Here is a 19285-nt window from a genome sequence, read left to right as displayed (position 1 = left end):
GGGGGTTTAATTAGGGATTAATTAGCGGTTAATTAAAGGAGGGGAGTCCGGGTGGGTTAATAAACCATTAATTAGAGGTTAATTAGCGGTTAATTAGTGCAATTAATAATTAAAAATTAATTAAAACCCGCAGGGGAAAATCGCGGCGTTAATTAAAAATTAATTAGCGGTTAATTACAGCTCGGTGGGGGGGGTGAATCCAGCGTTAATTAGGGGTTAATTAGTGATTAATGAGCGGTTAATTAGTGATTAATTAGGGGTTAATTAAAGGGTCGGGGGGTGCCCGGGGGGTCCCGGGGGCTCGCGGCGGCTCCGGGGGGCGCGGGGGGAGGGGCGAGGCCACGCCCCCTCCCCGCCCCTCCCCCACCCCGGCCACGCCCCCTCCCCCCGTGGTTTATTTGGGGGGTGGGGGAGCCCTGGGATGACCCCGCCCCTCCCCCCACCCCCAATTTCGGGTGGTTTTGCCCAAAAATAGAAGCGGCGATGACGTCACCGCCCCTCCCCCCCTCGGGGTTGGGGTGGGGGAGGGGGTGGGGGAGGGGCGGGCGCGTGCCGGGGTTATTTTTATCCCCTCCCCTCCCCCACAAATGTCACCTCAATGTGACCCTGGGGGTGGGGGAGGGGAATTTAAAGGGCGCGCGTCCCAATTTTGGAAATCCCCGTGTTGGGACATCCCCGGGTGACGTCACGAATGACGTCACAGCGGGGTGGGGACCACAACAACCGGCGGGGACCGGCGGGGACAGGCGGGGACAGGGAGCCAGGGGACACCCAGGGGACACCGAGGGGACACCGAGGACACGCGTGGGCCCGGTGGGCGTGGCCTAACGCGAAGCCACGCCCCTCAGAACCGCCTTTCAGCCAATCAGAACCGCGCTCCCCCCCCCGCGGGTGGCGATGGTACCGCCCGAGGGGGCGTGGCTTGAGAGGAGGGGCGTGGTTTAGAAGAAAGGGGCGTGGTCACGCACTGAGAACGTTGTGACGCACTGGGCGTGGCGACGCAAAGGGGGCGTGGTCACGTCAGGAGGGGGCGTGGCCTCAGTCAGCGGCGCCCGCCCGCAGCAGCGGCTCCGAGCGCTCGGAAAAACTCCGAAAAAAATCCCAAAAAAACCCCAAAAAAACCCCGAAACTCCCCCAAAAAAATCCCCGCGGGATCCCCCCCGGTCCCGCCATGGTGTCGCTGCTGTGCTGCGGGCCCAAGATGGCGGCGTGCGGGCTCGTCCTCAGCGCCTGGGGCGTCGTGATGTTGGTGAGGGGCTGTGAGGGGAGGGGGGGCGCTGAGGGGTTTGGGGGGCTGGGAGGGGATTTGGGGGGGATTCTGAGGGGTTTGAGAGGGAATTTGAGGGGGCTCTGAGGGGTTTTGGGGGTCTGAGAGGGAATTTGAGGGGTCCTGGAGGGGTTTTGAGGGGGCTGGGAGGGAATTTGGGGGGATTTTGGGGGGGCTGGGAGGGAATTTGGGGGGATTTTGAGGGGTCTTAGGGGGTTTGAGAGGGAATTTGGGGGGATTCTGAGGGGTTTTGGGGGGTTTTAGGGGGTTATCAAGGATTTTGGGGGGTCCTGGAGGGATTTTGAGGGGATCCTGGGAGTCTCTGAGGGGATTTGGGGGGGTTTTGAAGGGTTTTAGGGGTCTGAGAGGGAATTTGGGGGGGTTTTGAAGGGTTTTAGGGGTCTGAGAGGGAATTTGGGGGGATTCTGAGGGGTTTTGGGAGTCTGAGAGGGAATTTGGGGGGGTTCTGAGAGGTTTTGGGGGGGCTGAGAGGGGATTTGGGGGTCCTGGGGGGATTTTGAGGGGTCTTTGGGGGTCTGAGAGGGAATTTGAAGGGTCTTGTGGGTCTCGGGGGAATTTGGGGTGATCTAGAGGGGTTTTGGGGGGTCTCTGTGGGGCTGAGAGGGAATTTGGGGGGATTCTGAGGGGTCTGAGAGGGAATTTGGGGGGAATCTGAGGGGTCTCTGTGGGGCTGAAGGAGGAATTTGGGGGGTCCCTGTGGGTTTGAGAGGGAATTTGGGGGGATTCTGAGGGGTTTTGGGGTGATTTAGAGGGATTTTAGGGGATCTCTGTGGGGTTTTTAGGGAGTTTGGGGGGTCTTAGGTGGATTTTGGGGGGTCCTGGAGGGGTTTTGGGGGGTCCTTGTGGGTCTCAGAGGGAATTTGGGGGGACTCTGAGGGGTCTCTGTGGGGCTGAGGGGGGATTTGGGGGGGGTTTGAGGGGTCGTGTGTGTCTGAGAGGGAATTTGGGGGGATTTTGAGGAGTTTGAGAGGGAATTTGGGGGGCTCTGAGGGGTCTGAGAGGGAGTTTGGGGGGTCTCGGGGGTGGTTCTGAGGGGTTTTGAGGGGTTTTGTGGGTCTCAGGGGGAATTTGGGGTGATTTAGAGGGGTTTTAGGGGGTCTCTGTGGGGTTTTCAAGGAGTTTTCTGGAGTTTTGAGGGGGCCCTGTGAGGCTGAGAGGGAATTTGGGGGAATTCTGAGGGGTTTTGAGGGGTCTTGTGGGTCTGAGAGGGAATTTGGGGGGTTCTGGGAGGTCTCTGTGGGGCTGAGAGGGATTTTAGGGGGGCTTGAGGGGATTTTAGGGAGGTTTTGGGGGGTCCCTGTGGGTCTGAGAGGGAATTTGGGGGGGTCCTGGAGGGGTTTTGGGGGTTTTGAGGGAGCCTTGGGGGTCTCAGAGGGAATTTGGGGGGGCTCTGAGGGGTTTTGGGGGGTCCTTGTGGGGTTATCAAGGATTTTAGGGGGCTCTGGGAGGGTTTTGGGGGGTCTCTGAGGGTCTCAGATGGAATTTTGGGGTGTCCTGGAGGGATTTTAGGGGGTCCTGGGGGTCTCAGATGGAATTTTGGGGGATCCTGGAGGGGTTTTGGGCTCCCTTGCAGAGATTTTGGGGGGATTTCGGGGGTCCTGGGGTCCTTTTTTGTTTTTTTGGGGGGGGTCTTGGAGTCTGTGAGGGGCTGGGGAGGTTTTTTGGGGTCCAACCCTTCAAAAACCTGGGGGGGGGTCTCACCCCACCCCTCCCCCACCCCTCCAACCCCTCCCCCACCCTCCCCAACTTCCCCTCAGCTGCCCCTGAGTCACCCCCAGCCCCTCCCCCACCCCCAAAATCCGCATTGGGGGGGGTGGGGCGGCTCGGGACCCCCCAAAATCCCCTCGGGACCCCCCAAAATCCCCTCGGGACCCCCCAAAATCCCCCCAAAATCGCCCCTGGACCCCCCCCAGGTGCTGCTGGGCATTTTTTTCAACGTGCACTCGGCCGTGCTGATCGAGGACGTGCCCTTCACCGAGGAGGATTTCACTGAGTGAGGGTCCTGGGGGGAACTGGGGGGTCCTGGGGGGGATTTGGGGATCCTGGGGTGGATTTGGGGGGTCCTGGGGGGAAATTGGAGGGTCCTGGGGGGGTCTAGGGGGGTTCTGGAAGGGATTTTGGGGGTCCTGGGGGGGATTTGGGGGGAATTTGGGGTCTCTCAAAGGGATTTGGGGGGTCCTGGGGTGGATTTGGGGGGTCCTGGGGTGGATTTGGGGGGTCCTGGGGGGTCCTGGAACAGATTTAGAGGGAAATTGGGGGGATTTAGGGGGTCCTGGAACGGAATTGGGGAGATTTGGGGGGTCTTGGAAGGGAATTGGGGGGATTTTGGGGGTCCTGGAAGGGAATTGGGGGGAGTTTGGGGAGATTTGGGGTCCCTGAGGGGAATTTGGGGGGTCCTGGAACAAATTTAAGGGGGAATTGGGGGGATTTAGGGGGTCCTGGAAGGGAATTGGAGGGTCCCTGAGGGAGATTTGGGGTCCCTCGATGGGATTTGGGGGGAATTTGGGGGGTCCTGGAAGGGATTTTGGGGATCCTGGGGTAGATTTAGGGGGTCCTGGGGGTCTCTCGAAGGGATTTAGGGAGAATTTGGGGGGTCTTGAGGGTCCCTGAGGGGAATTTGGGGAGGATTTGGGGTCCCTGAGGGAGATTTGGGGGGTCCTGGGGGGATTTGGGAGGGATTTGGGGGGGATTTGGGGGAATTTGGGGGGTCCTGGAAGGGAACTGGGGGGATTTGAGGGGGTCCCTGAGGGACATTTGGGGTCCCTGAAAGGAATTTGGGGGATATTTGGGGGTCCTGGAAAGGGATTCTGGGGTGGATTTGGGGGATCCTGAGAGTCCCTGAAGGGGATTTGGGGAAAGTTTGGGGGAAATTTGGGGTCTCTCAAAGGGATTTGGGGGTCCCTGAGGGGGATTTTGGAGGTCCCTCGATGAGATTTGGGGGGAATTTGGGGGTCCCTGAAGGAGATTTGGGGTCCCTCGATGTGATTTAGGGAGAATTTGAGGGGTCCTGAGGATCCCTGATAGGATTTTGGGGGGATTTAGACCCCCAAACCCCCCCAAAAATCCCCCAATCTCTCCCCCCGCAGCGGCCCCGAGCGCATTTACGCGCTCTACGAGCAGGTCAGCTACAATTGCTTCATCGCCGCGGGGCTCTACGCGCTGCTGGGCGGCTTCTCCCTGTGCCAGACCCGCCTCAACAAGCGCAAGGAGTACATGGTGCGCTGAGACCCCAAAATCTTCCTTTTTCACCCCCAAAAAAATCCCGTTTTTCCTCCCCCCTTAAAAAAAAAAAAAAAAACCGCATCCACCCCTTCTCGGAGGACCAATTTTCTCCCGCCTGGAGCGACGCAGAGAAGTTTGGAAGGGTTGAGATAATAAAGAGAGTTGTTGTCTAGCCAAGGCGCGGGTTTTTTTTGGGGGGAAAAGGGGATTTTTGGGGTGAAAAACGGCGATTTTGGGGCGCTGGAGGACTTGGAGCAACGAGACAGCGGGGCGGAGCGGCCGCGGAGGCGGAAGTGGAGAAGCGGAAGTGGGGAGGCGGAAGTGGTAAACCGGAAGTTGGGAGTCGGAAGTAGGCGGGGCTTAGAAAGTGACCAATGGGAGAGCGGGGAGGGGGCGTGGCCTCGTGAGGGCGGCGGTGCCAGCGAGAGGCGCGGGGCAGAGCGTCCCCCTCCCCCCCGCCGCCACCATCGAGGAGCCGGAGCGGCGGCGGCGGCGGCCGGAGGGGCCGGGCACGGCGGCCATGACGTCAGCGTCCACTAAAGTGAGGAGATTTTGGGGGGATTTGGGGGCGGATTTGGGAATTTTTGGGGTTTTTTTGTTGGGGATGTGGGGGGGGTTTGGTACCCGGTGGGAGCCACTTCCGGTTCGGTGCTGCCACTTCCGGTGGGTCCGTGGCGAGGAGGGGTCGGGGTGGGAGTGAGACCCCCATGAAAGGTTCCGAGGGGTTCGGGGGGTCCGGGACCAGTTCAGGGCTTACTGGTCCCAGTTTGGATCTCAGTGAGGTGTTACTGGTCCCAGTTTGGGGTTTATTGAGGTGTTACTGGTCCCAGTTTGGGGGTCAGTGAGGTGTTACTGGTCCCAGTTTGGATCCCAGTTCTGTTACTGGTCCCAGTTCGGGGTTTATTGAGGTGTTACTGGTCCCAGTTTGGATCCCAGTTCTGTTACTGGTCCCAGTTTGGATCCCAGTTCTGTTACTGGTCCCAGTTTGGGGGTCAGTGAGGTGTTACTGGTCCCAGTTTGGATCTCAGTGAGGTGTTACTGGTCCCAGTTTGGGGGTCAAGGGGGTGTTACTGGTCCCAGTTTGGCTCCCAGTTCTGTTACTGGTCCCAGTTTGGGATCCCAGTGAGGTGTTACTGGTCCCAGTTTGGGGTTTATTGAGGTGTTACTGGTCCCAGTTTGGATCTCAGTGAGGTGTTACTGGTCCCAGTTCGGGGCTTACTGGTCCCAGTTTGGGGGTCAGGGGGGTGTTACTGGTCCCAGTTTGGGTCTCAGTGCCCTCCCAGTCCCTCCCAGTGCTCCCAGTCTCTCCCAGTTTCCCTCTGAGTTTCCCTCCCAGTGCTCCCAGTCGCCTTCCCAGTCCCTCCCAGTATCCCCTTCCATTCATTCCCAGTCCCTCCCAGTCCATCCCAGTCCCATCCAGTCCTTCCCAGTCCCTCCCAGTGCTCCCAGTTTGTCGTCCCAGTGCTCCCAGTCCCCCTCCCAGTCCCTCCCAGTGCTCCCAGTTTGCTGTCCCAGTTCTCCCAGTGCTCCCAGTCGCCTTCCCAGTCCCTCCCAGTCTCTCCTTCCATTCATTCCAAGTCCCTCCCAGTCCCTCCCAGTTTCCCTCCCAGTGCTCCCAGTCTTTCCCAGTTTCCCTCTGAGTTTCCCTCCCAGTGCTCCCAGTTTCCTTCCCAGTCCCTCCCAGTCCCTCTCAGTGTTCCCAGTTCCCCTCCCAGTGCTCCCAGTTTCCCTCCCAGTCCATCACAGTATATCCCAGTTTCCTTCCCAGTCCCTCCCAGTTTGCCCTCCCAGTGCTCCCAGTGCTCCCAGTCGCCTTCCCAGTCCCTCCCAGTATCCCCTTCCATTCATTCCCAGTCCCTCCCAGTCCATCCCAGTCCCATCCAGTCCACTCCTAATCCCCTCCCAGTTTCCCCCAGTCCCCTCCCAGTCCCTCCCAGTGCTCCCAGTTTCCATCCCAGTGCTTCCAGTCCGCCCCAGTCCCTCCCAGTGCTCCCAGTTCGCTGTCCCAGTTCTCCCAGTCCCCTCCCAGTGCTCCCAGTCTCCCCTTCCATTCATTCCAAGTCCCTCCCAGTGCTCCCAGTGCTCCCAGTCCCTCCCAGTCCACTCCTAATCCCCTCCCAGTTCCCTCCCAGTTCCCCCCAGTCCCCTCCCAGTCCCTCCCAGTGCTCTCAGTTTCCCTCCCAGTCCATCCCAGTCCATCACAGTGTATCCCAGTTCCCCTCCCAGTCCCTCCCAGTCCCTCCCAGTGCTCCCAGTCCATCCTAATCCCCTCCCAGTCCCCCTCAGGACCCCCTAAAATCCCTCCCAGTCCCTCCCAGTCCCTCCCAGTTCCCTCCTAGCCCTTCCCAGTGCTCCCAGTGCTCCCAGTTTGCCGTCCCAGTCCCTCCCAGTGCTCCCAGTTTCCCCCGCAGGTCGGGGAGATCTTCTCGGCCGCCGGCGCCGCCTTCACGCGCCTGGGGGAGCTGACGATGCAGCTGCACCCCGGGACTGACAGCTCCCCCTCGGGGTGAGGGACTGGGGCACTGGGAGGGACTGGGGGGGACTGGGAGGGAACTGGGAGGGGATTGGGAGGGGACTGGGATGGACTGGGATTGGGAACTGGGATGGACTGGGATTGGGAACTGGGGGAGCTGACGATGCAGCTGCACCCCGGGACTGACAGCTCCCCCTCGGGGTGAGGGACTGGGGGGACTGGGAGGGACTGGGAGGGGATTGGGAGGGACTGGGATGGACTGGGATGGGATGGGAAGGGACTGGGATTGGGAACTGGGGGACTGGGAGGGAACTGGGAGGGACTGGGATGGACTGGGAGGGAAACTGGGAACACTGGGAGAAACTGGGAGGGAACTGGGAGGGAATTTGGAGGGACTGGGATGGACTGGGAGGGACTGGGAGGGACTGGAAGCACTGGGAAGGAACTGGGAGGAACTGGGAGGGATTCTGGGGGGTCCCTGGGAGGAATTTTGGGGGAAAATCCGGGAGATTTGGGGCAAATTTGGAACAAATTTTGGGAGTTTGGGGGGAATTTTGAGTCTTTTCGGGGGGTCCTGGCGGGGGAATTTGGGGGTCCCTGAGGGAGATCCTGACCCCCCCCAATCCCCTCTAAATCCCCCAAATTCTGAGATCCCCCAAATCCACTCCAGGACCCCCCAAATTCCCCCCAAAATTCCCAAAATCCTCCCCAAAAACCCCAGGACGGAGCTTGAGCTGTCGCTGCTCCGCGGGGCTGTGTCGCGATTTGGGGAGGACCTGAACCCCCCAAAACCGCCTCAAATCCCCCCAAAATCCCCTCAAACCCCCTCCTAGCATCCCCCACGTTACCCCTAAGCCCCCCAAAATTCCCGGGATCCCCCCAAAATTCCTGGGTTTTCCCCCAAAATTCTTGGATCTCGCTGGTTGCAGCCGAGCTGCTTCTGCTACGCAGGGCTGTGTCACGATTTGGGGAGGACCTGAACCCCCTAAAACCGCCTCAAATCCCCCCAAAATCCTCTCAGACCCCCTCCTAGGATCCCCAAAATTCCCCCCAACCCCCTCAAAATTCCCGGAATCCCCCCAAAATTCCTGGGATGCTCCCCAAAATTCTCGGATCTCTGTGATTGAAGCTGGAGCTGTCGCTGCTCCGCAGGCCCGTGTCGCGATTTGGGGAGGACCTGAACCCCCCAAAACCGCCCCAAATCCCCCCAAAATCCTCTCAAACCCCCTGCTAGGAACCCCCACATTATCCCCAAACCCCCCAAAATTCCCGAGATCCCCCCAAAATTCCTTGGATGCTCCCCAAAATCGTCAAATCTCGCTGGATGGAGCTTGAGCTGCCGCTACTCCGCAGGCCTGTGTCGCGATTTGGGGAGAACCTGAACCCCCCCAAACCGCCTCAAATCCGCCAAGAATCCCCTCAAACCTCCTCCTAGGATCCCCAAAATTCCCCCCAAACCCCCCAGAATTCCCGGGATCCCCCCAAAATTCCCAAAATCCCCCCCCAAAACCCGCCAGGTCCCGCTGGACGGAGCCCGAGCTGTCGCTGCTCCGCGGGGCCGTGTCGCGATTTGGGGAGGACCTGAACCGCCTCAGCGCCCTCATCAAGGACCGCACGGTGTAAGGGGGGGTCCGGGGGGTCGATTTTGGGGTGTCCCCCCCCCCAAAAAACTCCTCTCCGAGCCCCCCCGACCCCCGCAGGGCGCAGCTGAAGGCGGCGGCCAAGCGCAAAGCCTACGAGGACAGCGGGGTCCCCCTGCCCCCCCCCGGCGCCGACTCCCCCAAAAAGGGACCCCGAAAAAACCCCCCCGGATCTGGGGGGGCCCCCCACGACACCCCTGGACCCCCTGGGAAGAAGCTGAAGGTGGCAGGTAAAGAATTTTGGGGGTGAGACCTCTCCCTTGTTGTTAATTTTGGGGTTTTTGCCGCCGTTCTTTAATTTTGGAGATCCCTCTCATTTAATTTTGGTTTTTTTTGGCCCCTCACCTTTAATTTTGGGGACCCCTCCCATTTAATTTTTGGGTTTTTCTGGTTCTCCCCCCATTTAATTTTGGGGTTTTTTTGACCACTCCTCTTTAATTTTGGGGATCCCCTAATTTAATTTTGGGATTTTTCTGGTTCTCCCTCCCTTTAATTTTGGGGTTTTTTTTGCCCCCATTCTTTAATTTTGGGGACCCCCTCCATTTAATTTTGGGATTTTTCTACTTCCCCCCCCTTTAATTTTGGGGTCTTTGCCCCCATTCTTTAATTTTGGGGATCCCCTAATTTAATGTTGGGATTTTTCTGGTTCTCCGTCCCTTTAATTTTGTTTATTTTCTCTTTCCCTCCCATTTAATTTTGGGGTTTTTTTTGTCCTCTCCCCTAAAATTTTGAGGTTCCCTCCATTTAATTTTGGGTTTTTTTTGCTCCCCCCCCCATTAATTTTGGGGTCCCTTTGCCCCCCCCCCCCATTAATTTTTGGGGTCCCCCCAGAGCCCCCCCCGAGTGACTCCGACCCCCCCGGGGACCTCGTGGACGTCGAAGGATTTGGGGACCCCCCCCCCAAAAAGCTGAACTTCGACCAAGGTAAATCTGGGGGGGGTCCCCAAAAAAATTTGGGGGGGTCCCCCTGAATTTGGGGGGTCCCTGAGACCTCCCCCCTCACCCCTTCCCCTTTTTCCACAGCCTGAAGTTGGAGCCCCCCAAGGACCCCCCCAAAATTTTTTGGGGGACCCCAAAACCCCCAAAATTGGGGGAGCCCCCCCCCTTTTTGTCACCCCCCATTAAAATTTGGGGTCTCCCCTCCCTCATTTTTGGGGTCTCCCCATGAGTCAGGTTTGGGTTTGAGTTTTTATTGGGGTCACACTGACGATAACGGTGGGGGGGGACCCTGAAATTTGGGGTCCTGGAGGGTTTGGGGGAGGGAATTTTGGGGTGTCTGGGGCTGATTTTGGGGTTTTTGGGGGGTCTTTGGAGTGGATTTTGGGGTTTCTGGGAGTTTTTGGGGGGGTCTGGGCAGGATTTTTGGGTTCTCCAGGTGGATTTTTGGGGTCCCTGGGTGGATTTTTGGGGTTTCCAGGTGTATTTTCGGGTCCCTGGGTGGATTTTGGAAATCCCTGGGTGGATATTTGGGGTCTCTGGGTGGATTTTTGGGTTCCCTAGATGGATTTTTGGGGTCTCCAGGTGTATTTTGGGGTCCCTGGGTGGATTTTGGGGGTCCTTTGGTGGATTTTGGAAATCCCTGGGTGGACTTTAGGATCCCTGGGAGGGTTCTGGGGTCCCTGGGTGAATTTTTTGGGGTCCCTGGGTGGATTTTGAGGTCTCCAGGTGGATTTTGGGATCTCTGGGTGGGTTTTTTGAAGGCCAGGGTGGATTTCTGGGATCTCTGGGTGGATTTTTTGGGTCCCTAGATGTGTTTTGGGGTACCCTTGGTGGATTTTGGGGTCTCCAGGTGTGTTTTGGGGCGCCCTAGAGGGGCTGGCAGCGCTCCTGCCGGCTGTAGAGCTCGAACTGACTCTTCCAGCGCATCATGTACGAGCTCCAGCGGTGAAACTCCAGGCGCCACTGGCGCTCTGCCTCCTCCATGGGCCCTGCAGAGCCCCCAAATTGGCTCGGGGACCCCCAAATCCGAACGGGGGACCCCAAAAACCCACCCCAAAAACCCCCAGAAACCCAAAAAACGCCCCCAAAAACCCCAAAAATCTCCCTGAATCCACCCAAAACTCGTGGGGATTTTGCTGCTCTGCTTCCTCCATCAACTCTGGGAATTTGGCCCCCAAACCCCAAAATCGGCTCGGGGACCCCCAAATCCGAACGGGGGACCCCAAAAAAACCCAAAAAACCACCCCCAAACCCCAAAAACTGCCCCAAAAACCCCAAAACCCGCCCCAAATCTCCCCAAATCCACCCAAAACTCGCCGGGATTTTGCTGCTCCGTCTTCTCAATCGGCTCTGGGAATTCCCCCCCAAACCCCAAAATTGGCTCGGGGACCCCAAAATGAGAACTGGGGACCCCAAAAAACCCGAAAGCCACCCTGAAAAACCCCCAAAACCCCCCCAAAACCCCCAAAATTCTCCAAAACCGCCCCCCAAAACCCCAAAATCTCCCTGAATCCACCCAAAACTCACGGGGATTTTGCTGCTCTACTTCCTCCATCAACTCTGGGAATTCTCCCCCTGAACCCCAAAATCGGCTCGGGGACCCCAAAATCTGAACGGGGGACCCCAAAAATCCCCAAAAACCACCCCCAAAACCCCCAAAATCCCCCAAAACTGCCCCAAAACTGCCCCCAAACACCCAAAAATCGCCCCTAAAAAACCCCAAAATCCCCCCGAATCAACCCAAAAATCCTTCAAGACCCCAATGTCCCCAACGTCCCCAATCCCCTCAATGTCCCCGATGTCCCCGGTGTCCCCTCGGTGTCCCCTCACCGGTGACATTGAGCAGCTTGGGCAGGAAGCGCGTCCAGAAGGCGCAGGCCTGGGCGCGCAGGCCCTGGGCCACGGCGAGCGGCCGCGCGTTGAGCCGGGCGTAGCTCTGCCGCGCCGCCGTGTAGGACGGCCAGCGGCGCTCGCGCTCCGACGGCTCATTGGGGTCGCTGCGGGGTGACGCGACTCAACACAACTCAACGGAACTCAACACAACGGAACTCAACCTAACTCAACCCAACTCAACTCAATGGAACTCAACCCAACTCAACCCAACTCAACGGAACTCAACCCAACTCATCACAACCCAACTCAACCCAACCCAACTCAACCCAACTCAACACAACTTAACCCAACTCAACACAACTCAACTCAACCCGACCCAACTTAACACAACTCAACACAACTCAACGGAACTCAACTCAACTCAACCCAACTCACTCAACCCAACTCACTCAACCCAACCTAACTCAACCCAACCCAACTCAACCCAACCCAACTCAACTGAACTCATTACAACCCAACTCAACCCAACCTAACTCAACCCAACGCAACTCAACCCAATTCAATTCAACCCAACTCAACCCAACACAACCCAGCTCAACCCAATTCAACTGATCACAACCCAGCCAAGGGTGTCCAAGCTGAGTCATCGTAACTCAACTCAACCCAACCCAACTCAATGCAACTCATCCCAACTCAATTCAACTCAACCCAACAAACCCAACTCATCGCAACCCAACCCAACTCAACCCGACTCAACCCAACACAACCCAACTCAACCCAACTCAACCCAACACAACTCAACCCAACCCAGCTCAACCCAACTCAACCCAACCAAGGGTGTCCAATGCAAGTCATCGTAACCCAACACAACCCAACTCAACCCAATGAGGGTATCCAAGCCAAGTCATCATAATCCAACTCAACTCATCCCAACTCAACCCAACCCATCACAACCCAACCCAACCAAGGGCATCCAAGGCAAGTCATCATAACCCAACCCAACTCAACTGAACCTGTCCAAGGCAAGTCTTCATAACCCAACTCAACCCAACCCAAGTCATCGCAACCCAAACAAGGGTGTCCAAGGCGTCATCATAACTCAACCCAACTTACCACAACCCAACCCAACTAAGGGCATCCAAGGCAAGTCATCATAACCCAACACAACCCATCACAACCCAATGAGGGTATCCAAGCTGAGTCATCATAACCCAACTGAACCCAACCAAACTCAACTCATCCCAACTCAACCCAACCCAACTCATCCCAACCCAACTGATCACAACCCAACCCAACCAAGGGCATCCAAGCCAAGTCATCCCAACCCAACTCAAATCATTACAACTCATCCCAACCCAACTCATCCCAACTCAACTCGACCCACCTGGGGTCATCCAAGCCAAGTCATCCCAACTCAACCCAACCCAACTCATCCCATCCCAATCCAAGCCATCCAACCCAACTCATCCCAACTCAACCAAACTCATCCAACCAACTCAAACCCAACTCAGTTCACCCAACCCAACTGAACACAACTTGATCAACCCAACCCATCCCAGTTTGATTGAACTCATTGCAACTCAACCCAATTCATCCCAACTCAACCCAAATCATCCAACCCAACCCAACTCATCCAACCCAGGTCATCCCAGCCCAACCCAAGATATTCAAACTCAATCTAACCCATCCAACCCAACCCAAGTCAACTCATCCAACCCAACCCAATGCATTCCAACTCAATCTAACCCATCCTAAGCCAACCCAACTCATCCAACGCAGTTCATCCCAACCCAACCCAACTCATCCAACCCAACCCAACTCATCCAACCCAACCCAAGACATTCCAACTCAATCTAACGCATCCAATCCCAACCCAACTCATCCAACCCAGCTCATCCCATCCCAACCCAACTCAGCTCATCCAACCCAGCTCACCCCATCCCAACCCAACTCATCCAACCCAACTCATCCAACCCATTTCAACCCAACCCAACTCATCCAACCCAAGACATTCCAACTCAATCTAACGCATCCAACCCAACCCAACTCATCCAACCCAACCCCAGACATTCCAACTCAATCTAATGCATCCAACTCAACCCAACTCATCCCAACCCAACCCAACTCATCCAACCTAGTTCATCCCAACCCAACTCAGCTCATCCCATCCCAACCCAACTCATCCAACCCAACTCATCCAACCCAGTTCAACCCAACCCAGCTCATCCCAACCCAACCCAAGACATTCCAACTCAATCTAAACCATCCAACTCAACCCAACTCATCCAACTCAACCCAACCCAGTTCATCCAACCCAGCTGATCCCAACCCAACCTCACCCAATCCCACCAAACTCATCCAGCCCAGTTCATCCCAATCCAACCCAGCTCATCCCATCCCAACCCAGCTCATCCAACCCAGCTCATCCCAACCCAAGACATTCCAACTCAATCTAACCCATCCAACTCAACCCAACTCATCCCAACCCAACCCAACCCAACTCATCCAACCCAGCTCATCCCATCCCAACTCAACTCATCTAACCCAGCTCATCCCAACTCAACCCAACTCATCCAACCCAGCTCAACCCAACCCAACCCAACCCAACCCAACTCATCCAACCCAATGGAATTAATCCCAACCCAATCCATCCATCATCCATCCATCCATCCATCCATCCATCACCCATGACCTCGTCCCCTCCGTCGCTCCCCACCGCCCGTACCCGGTGCGGGCGAAGTTGCCCCAGTATCTCATGATGCGCCGGCTCAGCGCCTCCTCCTCGGCCGTGTAGTTGAGCCCGGGGTTCAGGGGCTGCCCGAACACGAACTCGATCTCGTAGCCGTGGGGGACGCCCATCCAGGGCGGCCACAGCAGGTTGGAGGCGCGGTGGTCGAACAGGTAAGCGAAGACGGTGCCGCCGCGCTCGGCCCAGCGCTGGGCGAAGTGCATCAGCGGGCACACCACGTTGTGGTCGCCCACGATGTCGTCCAGCGCCTCGCGGTTCTTGACGGGGTTGTCCTGGTCCAGCCAGTCGGTGTACTGCAGCACCACGGCCTCGGCCGCCAGCTCGTTGGCCTGGGGCACGCCCAGCCGGACGCCGCCCAGGAACTCCTCGCGGCTGATCAGGCTCTCGTTGTCCTTGCCGAAGCCCGGCACGCCGTACACCAGGAAATAGGTGCCCTCGTCCTGCACGGCGCCCAGCAGCACCTCGGCCTCGGCGCGGCCGGCGCCGCCCAGCAGCGCCTCGGGGGTGTCGGCCAAGAAGTCGCCGTCCACCACGGGCACGAAGGCGAAGCGGAACACGCCCTGCTGCGGCAGCACGGCCGCCTCGTGCTCCACCAGCTGCGGCGGCGCGGCGGCGCGCAGGCAGAGCAGCAGCTCCGTCTCGTTGGTCACCGCCCCGCCGGCCCCCGCGCCGCCGCAGCCCAGCAGCCGGCCCAGCCTGGCCGCGCGCCGCCGGCCCTCGGCCGCCCCCACGGTGGCCCAGGGCCCGTTGGGCGAGCCGCTCTGCAGCACGGCGCGGCGGAACAGCCCGCGGCTGCCGCCCGACAGCAGGTGCAGCCCCGCCGAGGCGGCGCCGGCGCTCTCCCCGAACAGCGTCACCGCGCCGGGGTCGCCGCCGAATGCGGCGATGTTGGCCTGCACCCAGCGCAGCGCCAAGCGCTGGTCCAGCAACCCCACGTTGCCGGGAGCTTCGGGGTGACCCGGCAAGGCCAGGAAACCCAAAGCGCCGACGCGGTAATTCATGGACACCACCAGCACGCGCTCGGCCGCCGCCAGGAAGCGCCCGTCGTACACGTCCAGCGAGGCGGCGCCGCTGTAGAAACCCCCCCCGTAAATCCACACCAGCACCGGCGCCGGCGCCGCCGGGCGCGGCAGGGGCGCCCAGATGTTGAGGTAAAGGCAATCCTCGCTCATCTCCCGGTTGGGGTTCCACATCTCGGAGCCGCCGAATCCCGGGAACATCGTGTCCACGGGTTGGAAACAGGCGTGGGGGTGGGAGGAGGCGTCCAGGACCCCTCCCCAGGGCCGGGCGGGGCGGGGGGGAGCGAAGCGGAGCGGGCCCAAGGGGGGCTCGGCGTAGGGGATGCCCAAAAACGCGGCCGCGCGCCAGGAGGGGCCGGCGGGGACCGGGACGCCGCGGACGGCGCCGGAGGAGGTGGCGACCAACAGGTCCTCGGTGGTGGTCGCGGGGTGGGGGGTGAGGAGGAGGAGGAGGAGGGGGAGGGGGAGGAAGGGGGAGGGCGGCGATGGGAGACCCCCCATGGCGGTGGAGCTGTGGAGAGAGAGAGAAATTGGGGGTCAGGGGGGTTTGGGGTCACTGGAATTGGGGAGGGGGAGGTCAGGGGGGTTTGGGGATTTGGGGATTTGGGGAGGGGTCTCCATTTGGGGAGGGATTTGGGGGGGCCATGAGGAGATTTGGGGGTACCCAGGGGTGAGATTTGGGGAGGGATCCTAAATTGGGGAGGGGTCCCCATTTGAGTGGGATTTGGGGGTCTCAGGGGGGTTTTGGGGATTCAGGGATTTGGGGAGGGGTCCTAAATTGGGGAGGGATTTGGGGAGGGGTCCTAAATTGGGGAGGGATTTGGGGAGGGGTCCCCATTAGGGTGGGATTTTGGGGGGGGTCATGAGGAGATTTGGGGATCCCCTGGGGGTGGGATTTGGGGATTTGGGGAGGGGTCCTCAACTGGGGTGGGATTTGGGGAGGGGTCAGGGGGGTTTGGGGATTCAGGGATTTGGGGATTTGGGGAGGGGTCTCCATTTGGGGAGGGATTTGGGGGGGCCATGAGGAGATTTGGGGGTCCCTGGGGATGGGAATTGGGGAGGGGTCCCCATTAGGGTGGGGTTTGGGGGGTCGGGGGGGTTTGGGGATTCAAGGATTTGCGGATTTTGGGGATTTGGGGAGGGGTCCCCATTAGGGTGGGATTTAGGGGGGGGGTCATGAGGAGATTTGGGGATCCACAGAGGGGTGGGATTTGGGGAGGGGTCAGGGGGGTTTGGGGATTCAGGGATTTGGGGATTCGGGGAGGGGTCCTCAATTGGGGAGGGGTCCCCATGAGGGTGGGATTTGGGGGGGTTCGGGGGGGTTTGGGGTCGCTGGAATTGGGGAGGGGGATGTGGGGGGGGGAGGGGGATTCAGGGATTTGGGGAGGGGTCCTCAATTGGGGAGGGGTCTCCATTAGGGTGGGGTTTTGGGGGGCTCAGGGGATTTGGGGATTTTAGGATTTGGGGAGGGGTCCTAAACTGGGGAGGGGTCCCCATTTGGGGGGGGTCGAGGGGGAATTTGGGGCTCCCCCGGGGTCGGGATTTGGGGGGAGGGGTCCCCATTTTTGGGGAGGGGTCTCTATTTGGGGTTCATGGAATTTAGGGGGGAGGGGTCCCCAATTTTTGGGGTCGACGCCCCCGGTGCCCCCTCCCAGTTTATCCCAGTCTGTCCCAGTTTATCCCAGTCTGTCCCAGCCCCTCCCCCCCCAGGGACCCCCGCCCCTCCCCCCGCCCCTCCCCCCCCGGCAGGTGCCGCTCCCGAAATAGCGCCGAGAATTCCCGGCCGGAAACGGCGGGGGTGGGGGGAGGGGCCCTATGGAAACCCCGGCCCCTATAGAGACCCTATAGAGACCCCAGCCCTATAGAGACCCTATAGAGACCCCAGCCCTACAGAGACCCCTCCCCATCCCCTGTAGATCCCCTGTAGGGACCTTCCCAGTCCCTTATAGATCCTACAGAGACCCCTCCCCAGTCCCCTATAGATCCATAGAGACCCCTCCCCAATCCTCTATAGATGCTATAGAGACCCCAGCCCCTATAGATCCATAGACACCCCTCCTCATCCCCTATGGATCCATAGGGACCTCTCCCCTCCATCCCCTATAGATCCTTCCCTATGGAACCCCATCCCCTATGGATCCACAGGGAACCCCCCCAGCCCTATAGAAACCCCCCAATCCCCTATAGATCCTTCCCTATAGAAACCCTCTCCCCTATAGACCCACAGGGACCTCTCCCATCCCTTATAGATTCTATAGAGACACCCCAGCCCTATAGAGACCCCTCCCCATCCCCTATAGATCCCCTATAGGGACCCCCCAGCCCTATGGAGACCCCTCCCCATCCCCTATAGATCCTTCCCTATAGAAACCCCCATCCCCTATAGATCCATAGGGAACTCCCCCAGGCCTACAGAGACACCCCAATCTCCTATAGATCCCCTATAGGGACCTTCTCAGTCCCCTATAGATCCACAGAGACCCCTCCCCATCCCCTATAGATCCCCTATAGGGAGCCCCCAGCCCTATAGAGACCCCCCAATCCCCTATAGATCCTTCCCTATAAACACCCCCAGTCTCCTGTAGATCCACAGGGACCCCTCCCCATCCCCTATAGATCCATAGGAAATCCCCCCAGCCCTACAGAGACCCCTCCCCAATCCCCTATAGATCCCCTATAGGGACCCCTCCCCATCCCCTATGGATCCTATAGAGACCCCAGCTCCTATAGAGACCCTTCCCCGTCCCCTATAGACCCCCTATAGGGACCTTCTCAGTCCCCTATAGATCCATAGAGACCTCCCAATCTCCTATAGATCCATAGGGACACCCCAGCCCTATAGAGACCCCTCCCTGTCCCATATAGATCCCCTATAGGGACACCCCATTCCCCCATAGATCCTTCCCTATAGAAACACCCCATCCCCTATAGATCCACAGGGAACCCCCAGCACTATGGAGACCCCTCCCCATCCCCTATAGATCCCCTATAGGGAGCCCCCAGCCCTATAAAGACCCCTCCCATCCCCTATAGATCCTCCCCTATAGAAACCCCCATCCCCTATAGATCCATAGGGACCCCTCCCCATCCCCAGTAAATCCATAGGGAACCCCCCCAGCCCTATGGAGACCCCTCCCCATCCCCTATAGATCCCATAGAGACCCCGGGAGTGGGGGAGGGGCTTGGGGGGGGGTCCCAAAATGGGGGAGGGGCTTTGGGGGGGGGGGGTCTCAGGAGTGGGGGAGGGGCAATGGGGGGGTCTCGAGGGGGGGAGGGGCAGGTCACAAAATGGGGGAGGGGCCATCGGGGGTCCCCGAAATGGGGGAGGGGCTTGGGGGGGGTCCTGGGGTGGGGGAGGGGAGATGGGGGGGGTCCCCAAGGTGGGGGAGGGGCGGGGCTGGCACCGCTCCCGCTCTCCCCGCGATCATTTCGGGGGTGGGGGAGGGGAGGGGATGGGAGGTGGGGGAGGGGATGGGGGGGGATGGGGAGGGGTCGCAGGGGTGGGGGAGGGGCGGCACCGACCCCCGAGCTCGCGGCTCCTCCGGCCTCGCTGCGGCGGCGGCGTCTGGAAAATACCGGGGGGGTGGGGGAGGGGCGGGGAGAAAATTGGGGTGGGGGAGGGGCGGGGATAAATTGGGGGGGGGGAGGGAGAGGGGGAGGGGCCACGGGAGCCGCCCCTCCCCCCCTGCGGCAGCGCCGCCCCTCCCCCATCGAAGGGAGGGGAGGGAGGGGGAGGGGGAGGGGGGATGCGCTGCCCAACCCCCACCCCCAAATTATAGCGGGGGGGGAGGGGAATTTGGGGAATTTTTGGGGGATATTTGGGATTTTTTGGGGATTTTTTGGAGATTTTTGGGGTTTTTTAGGGGAAATTTTTGGGGTTTTTTGGGGATTTTTTTGATTTTTCGGGATGATTTTTGGGATTTTTTTGGGGGGATTTTTGGGGGATTTTTGGGGAATTTTTTGGGGATTTTTTTGGGGTTTTTTGGGATTTTTAGGGGAAATTTTTGGGGTTTTTTGGGGATTTTTTGAGGAATTTTATGGGGATTTTTTGGGAATTTTGGGGATTTTTTTGGAATTTGGGGGATTTTTGGGGAAATTTTTTTTGAATTTTTGGGGGAATTT

The 19285-nt window shown here is 58.9% G+C and overlaps 3 protein-coding genes across 6 annotated transcripts; 2 read left to right on the top strand and 1 right to left on the bottom strand.

Annotated features, from left to right (window-relative positions):
- The first annotated feature begins 994 nt into the window (after window positions 1-994).
- RNASEK (ribonuclease K) lies at window positions 995-4682 on the top strand. Its single transcript, XM_033084338.2, has 3 exons — window positions 995-1249; window positions 3202-3281; window positions 4375-4682. The coding sequence occupies exons 1-3, from the start codon at window positions 1172-1174 to the stop codon at window positions 4511-4513; spliced, it is 297 nt and encodes a 98-aa protein (XP_032940229.1). The 5' UTR covers window positions 995-1171; the 3' UTR covers window positions 4514-4682.
- A 231-nt stretch (window positions 4683-4913) lies between these two features.
- On the top strand, window positions 4914-9782 carry C37H17orf49 (chromosome 37 C17orf49 homolog). 3 transcript variants are annotated; one of them, XM_033084335.2, is made up of 6 exons: window positions 4922-5051; window positions 6922-7016; window positions 8501-8602; window positions 8684-8853; window positions 9455-9547; window positions 9647-9782. In XM_033084335.2, exons 1-6 carry the CDS (start codon window positions 5031-5033, stop codon window positions 9649-9651), a joined length of 486 nt encoding a protein of 161 aa, XP_032940226.1. In that variant the 5' UTR covers window positions 4922-5030; the 3' UTR covers window positions 9652-9782. The 3 variants fall into 3 exon arrangements, with proteins under 3 accessions (XP_032940228.1, XP_032940226.1, XP_032940227.1); XM_033084337.1 differs by lacking the exon at window positions 8501-8602 and having other exon boundaries at window positions 4914-5051; XM_033084336.1 differs by lacking the exons at window positions 4922-5051; window positions 6922-7016 and adding an exon at window positions 7138-7184.
- Window positions 9783-10108: 326 nt separating this feature from the next.
- Window positions 10109-18751, bottom strand: ACHE (acetylcholinesterase (Cartwright blood group)). 2 transcript variants are annotated; one of them, XM_033084328.1, is made up of 5 exons: window positions 18686-18751; window positions 14121-15674; window positions 11393-11559; window positions 10399-10551; window positions 10127-10151 (listed from the first exon to the last, which is right to left on the bottom strand). In XM_033084328.1, exons 2-4 carry the CDS (start codon window positions 15662-15664, stop codon window positions 10430-10432), a joined length of 1833 nt encoding a protein of 610 aa, XP_032940219.1. In that variant the 5' UTR covers window positions 15665-15674; window positions 18686-18751; the 3' UTR covers window positions 10127-10151; window positions 10399-10429. The 2 variants fall into 2 exon arrangements, with proteins under 2 accessions (XP_032940218.1, XP_032940219.1); XM_033084327.1 differs by having other exon boundaries at window positions 10109-10551.
- Between the last annotated feature and the right edge of the window lie 534 nt (window positions 18752-19285).

The sequence above is a fragment of the Catharus ustulatus genome, chromosome 37 (genome assembly GCF_009819885.2).
Source record: "Catharus ustulatus isolate bCatUst1 chromosome 37, bCatUst1.pri.v2, whole genome shotgun sequence".
Classification (NCBI taxonomy): Eukaryota; Metazoa; Chordata; class Aves; order Passeriformes; family Turdidae; genus Catharus; species Catharus ustulatus.
Note: the sequence above shows the minus strand (reverse complement) of the source record. Positions and strands in the feature narration are given on the sequence as shown.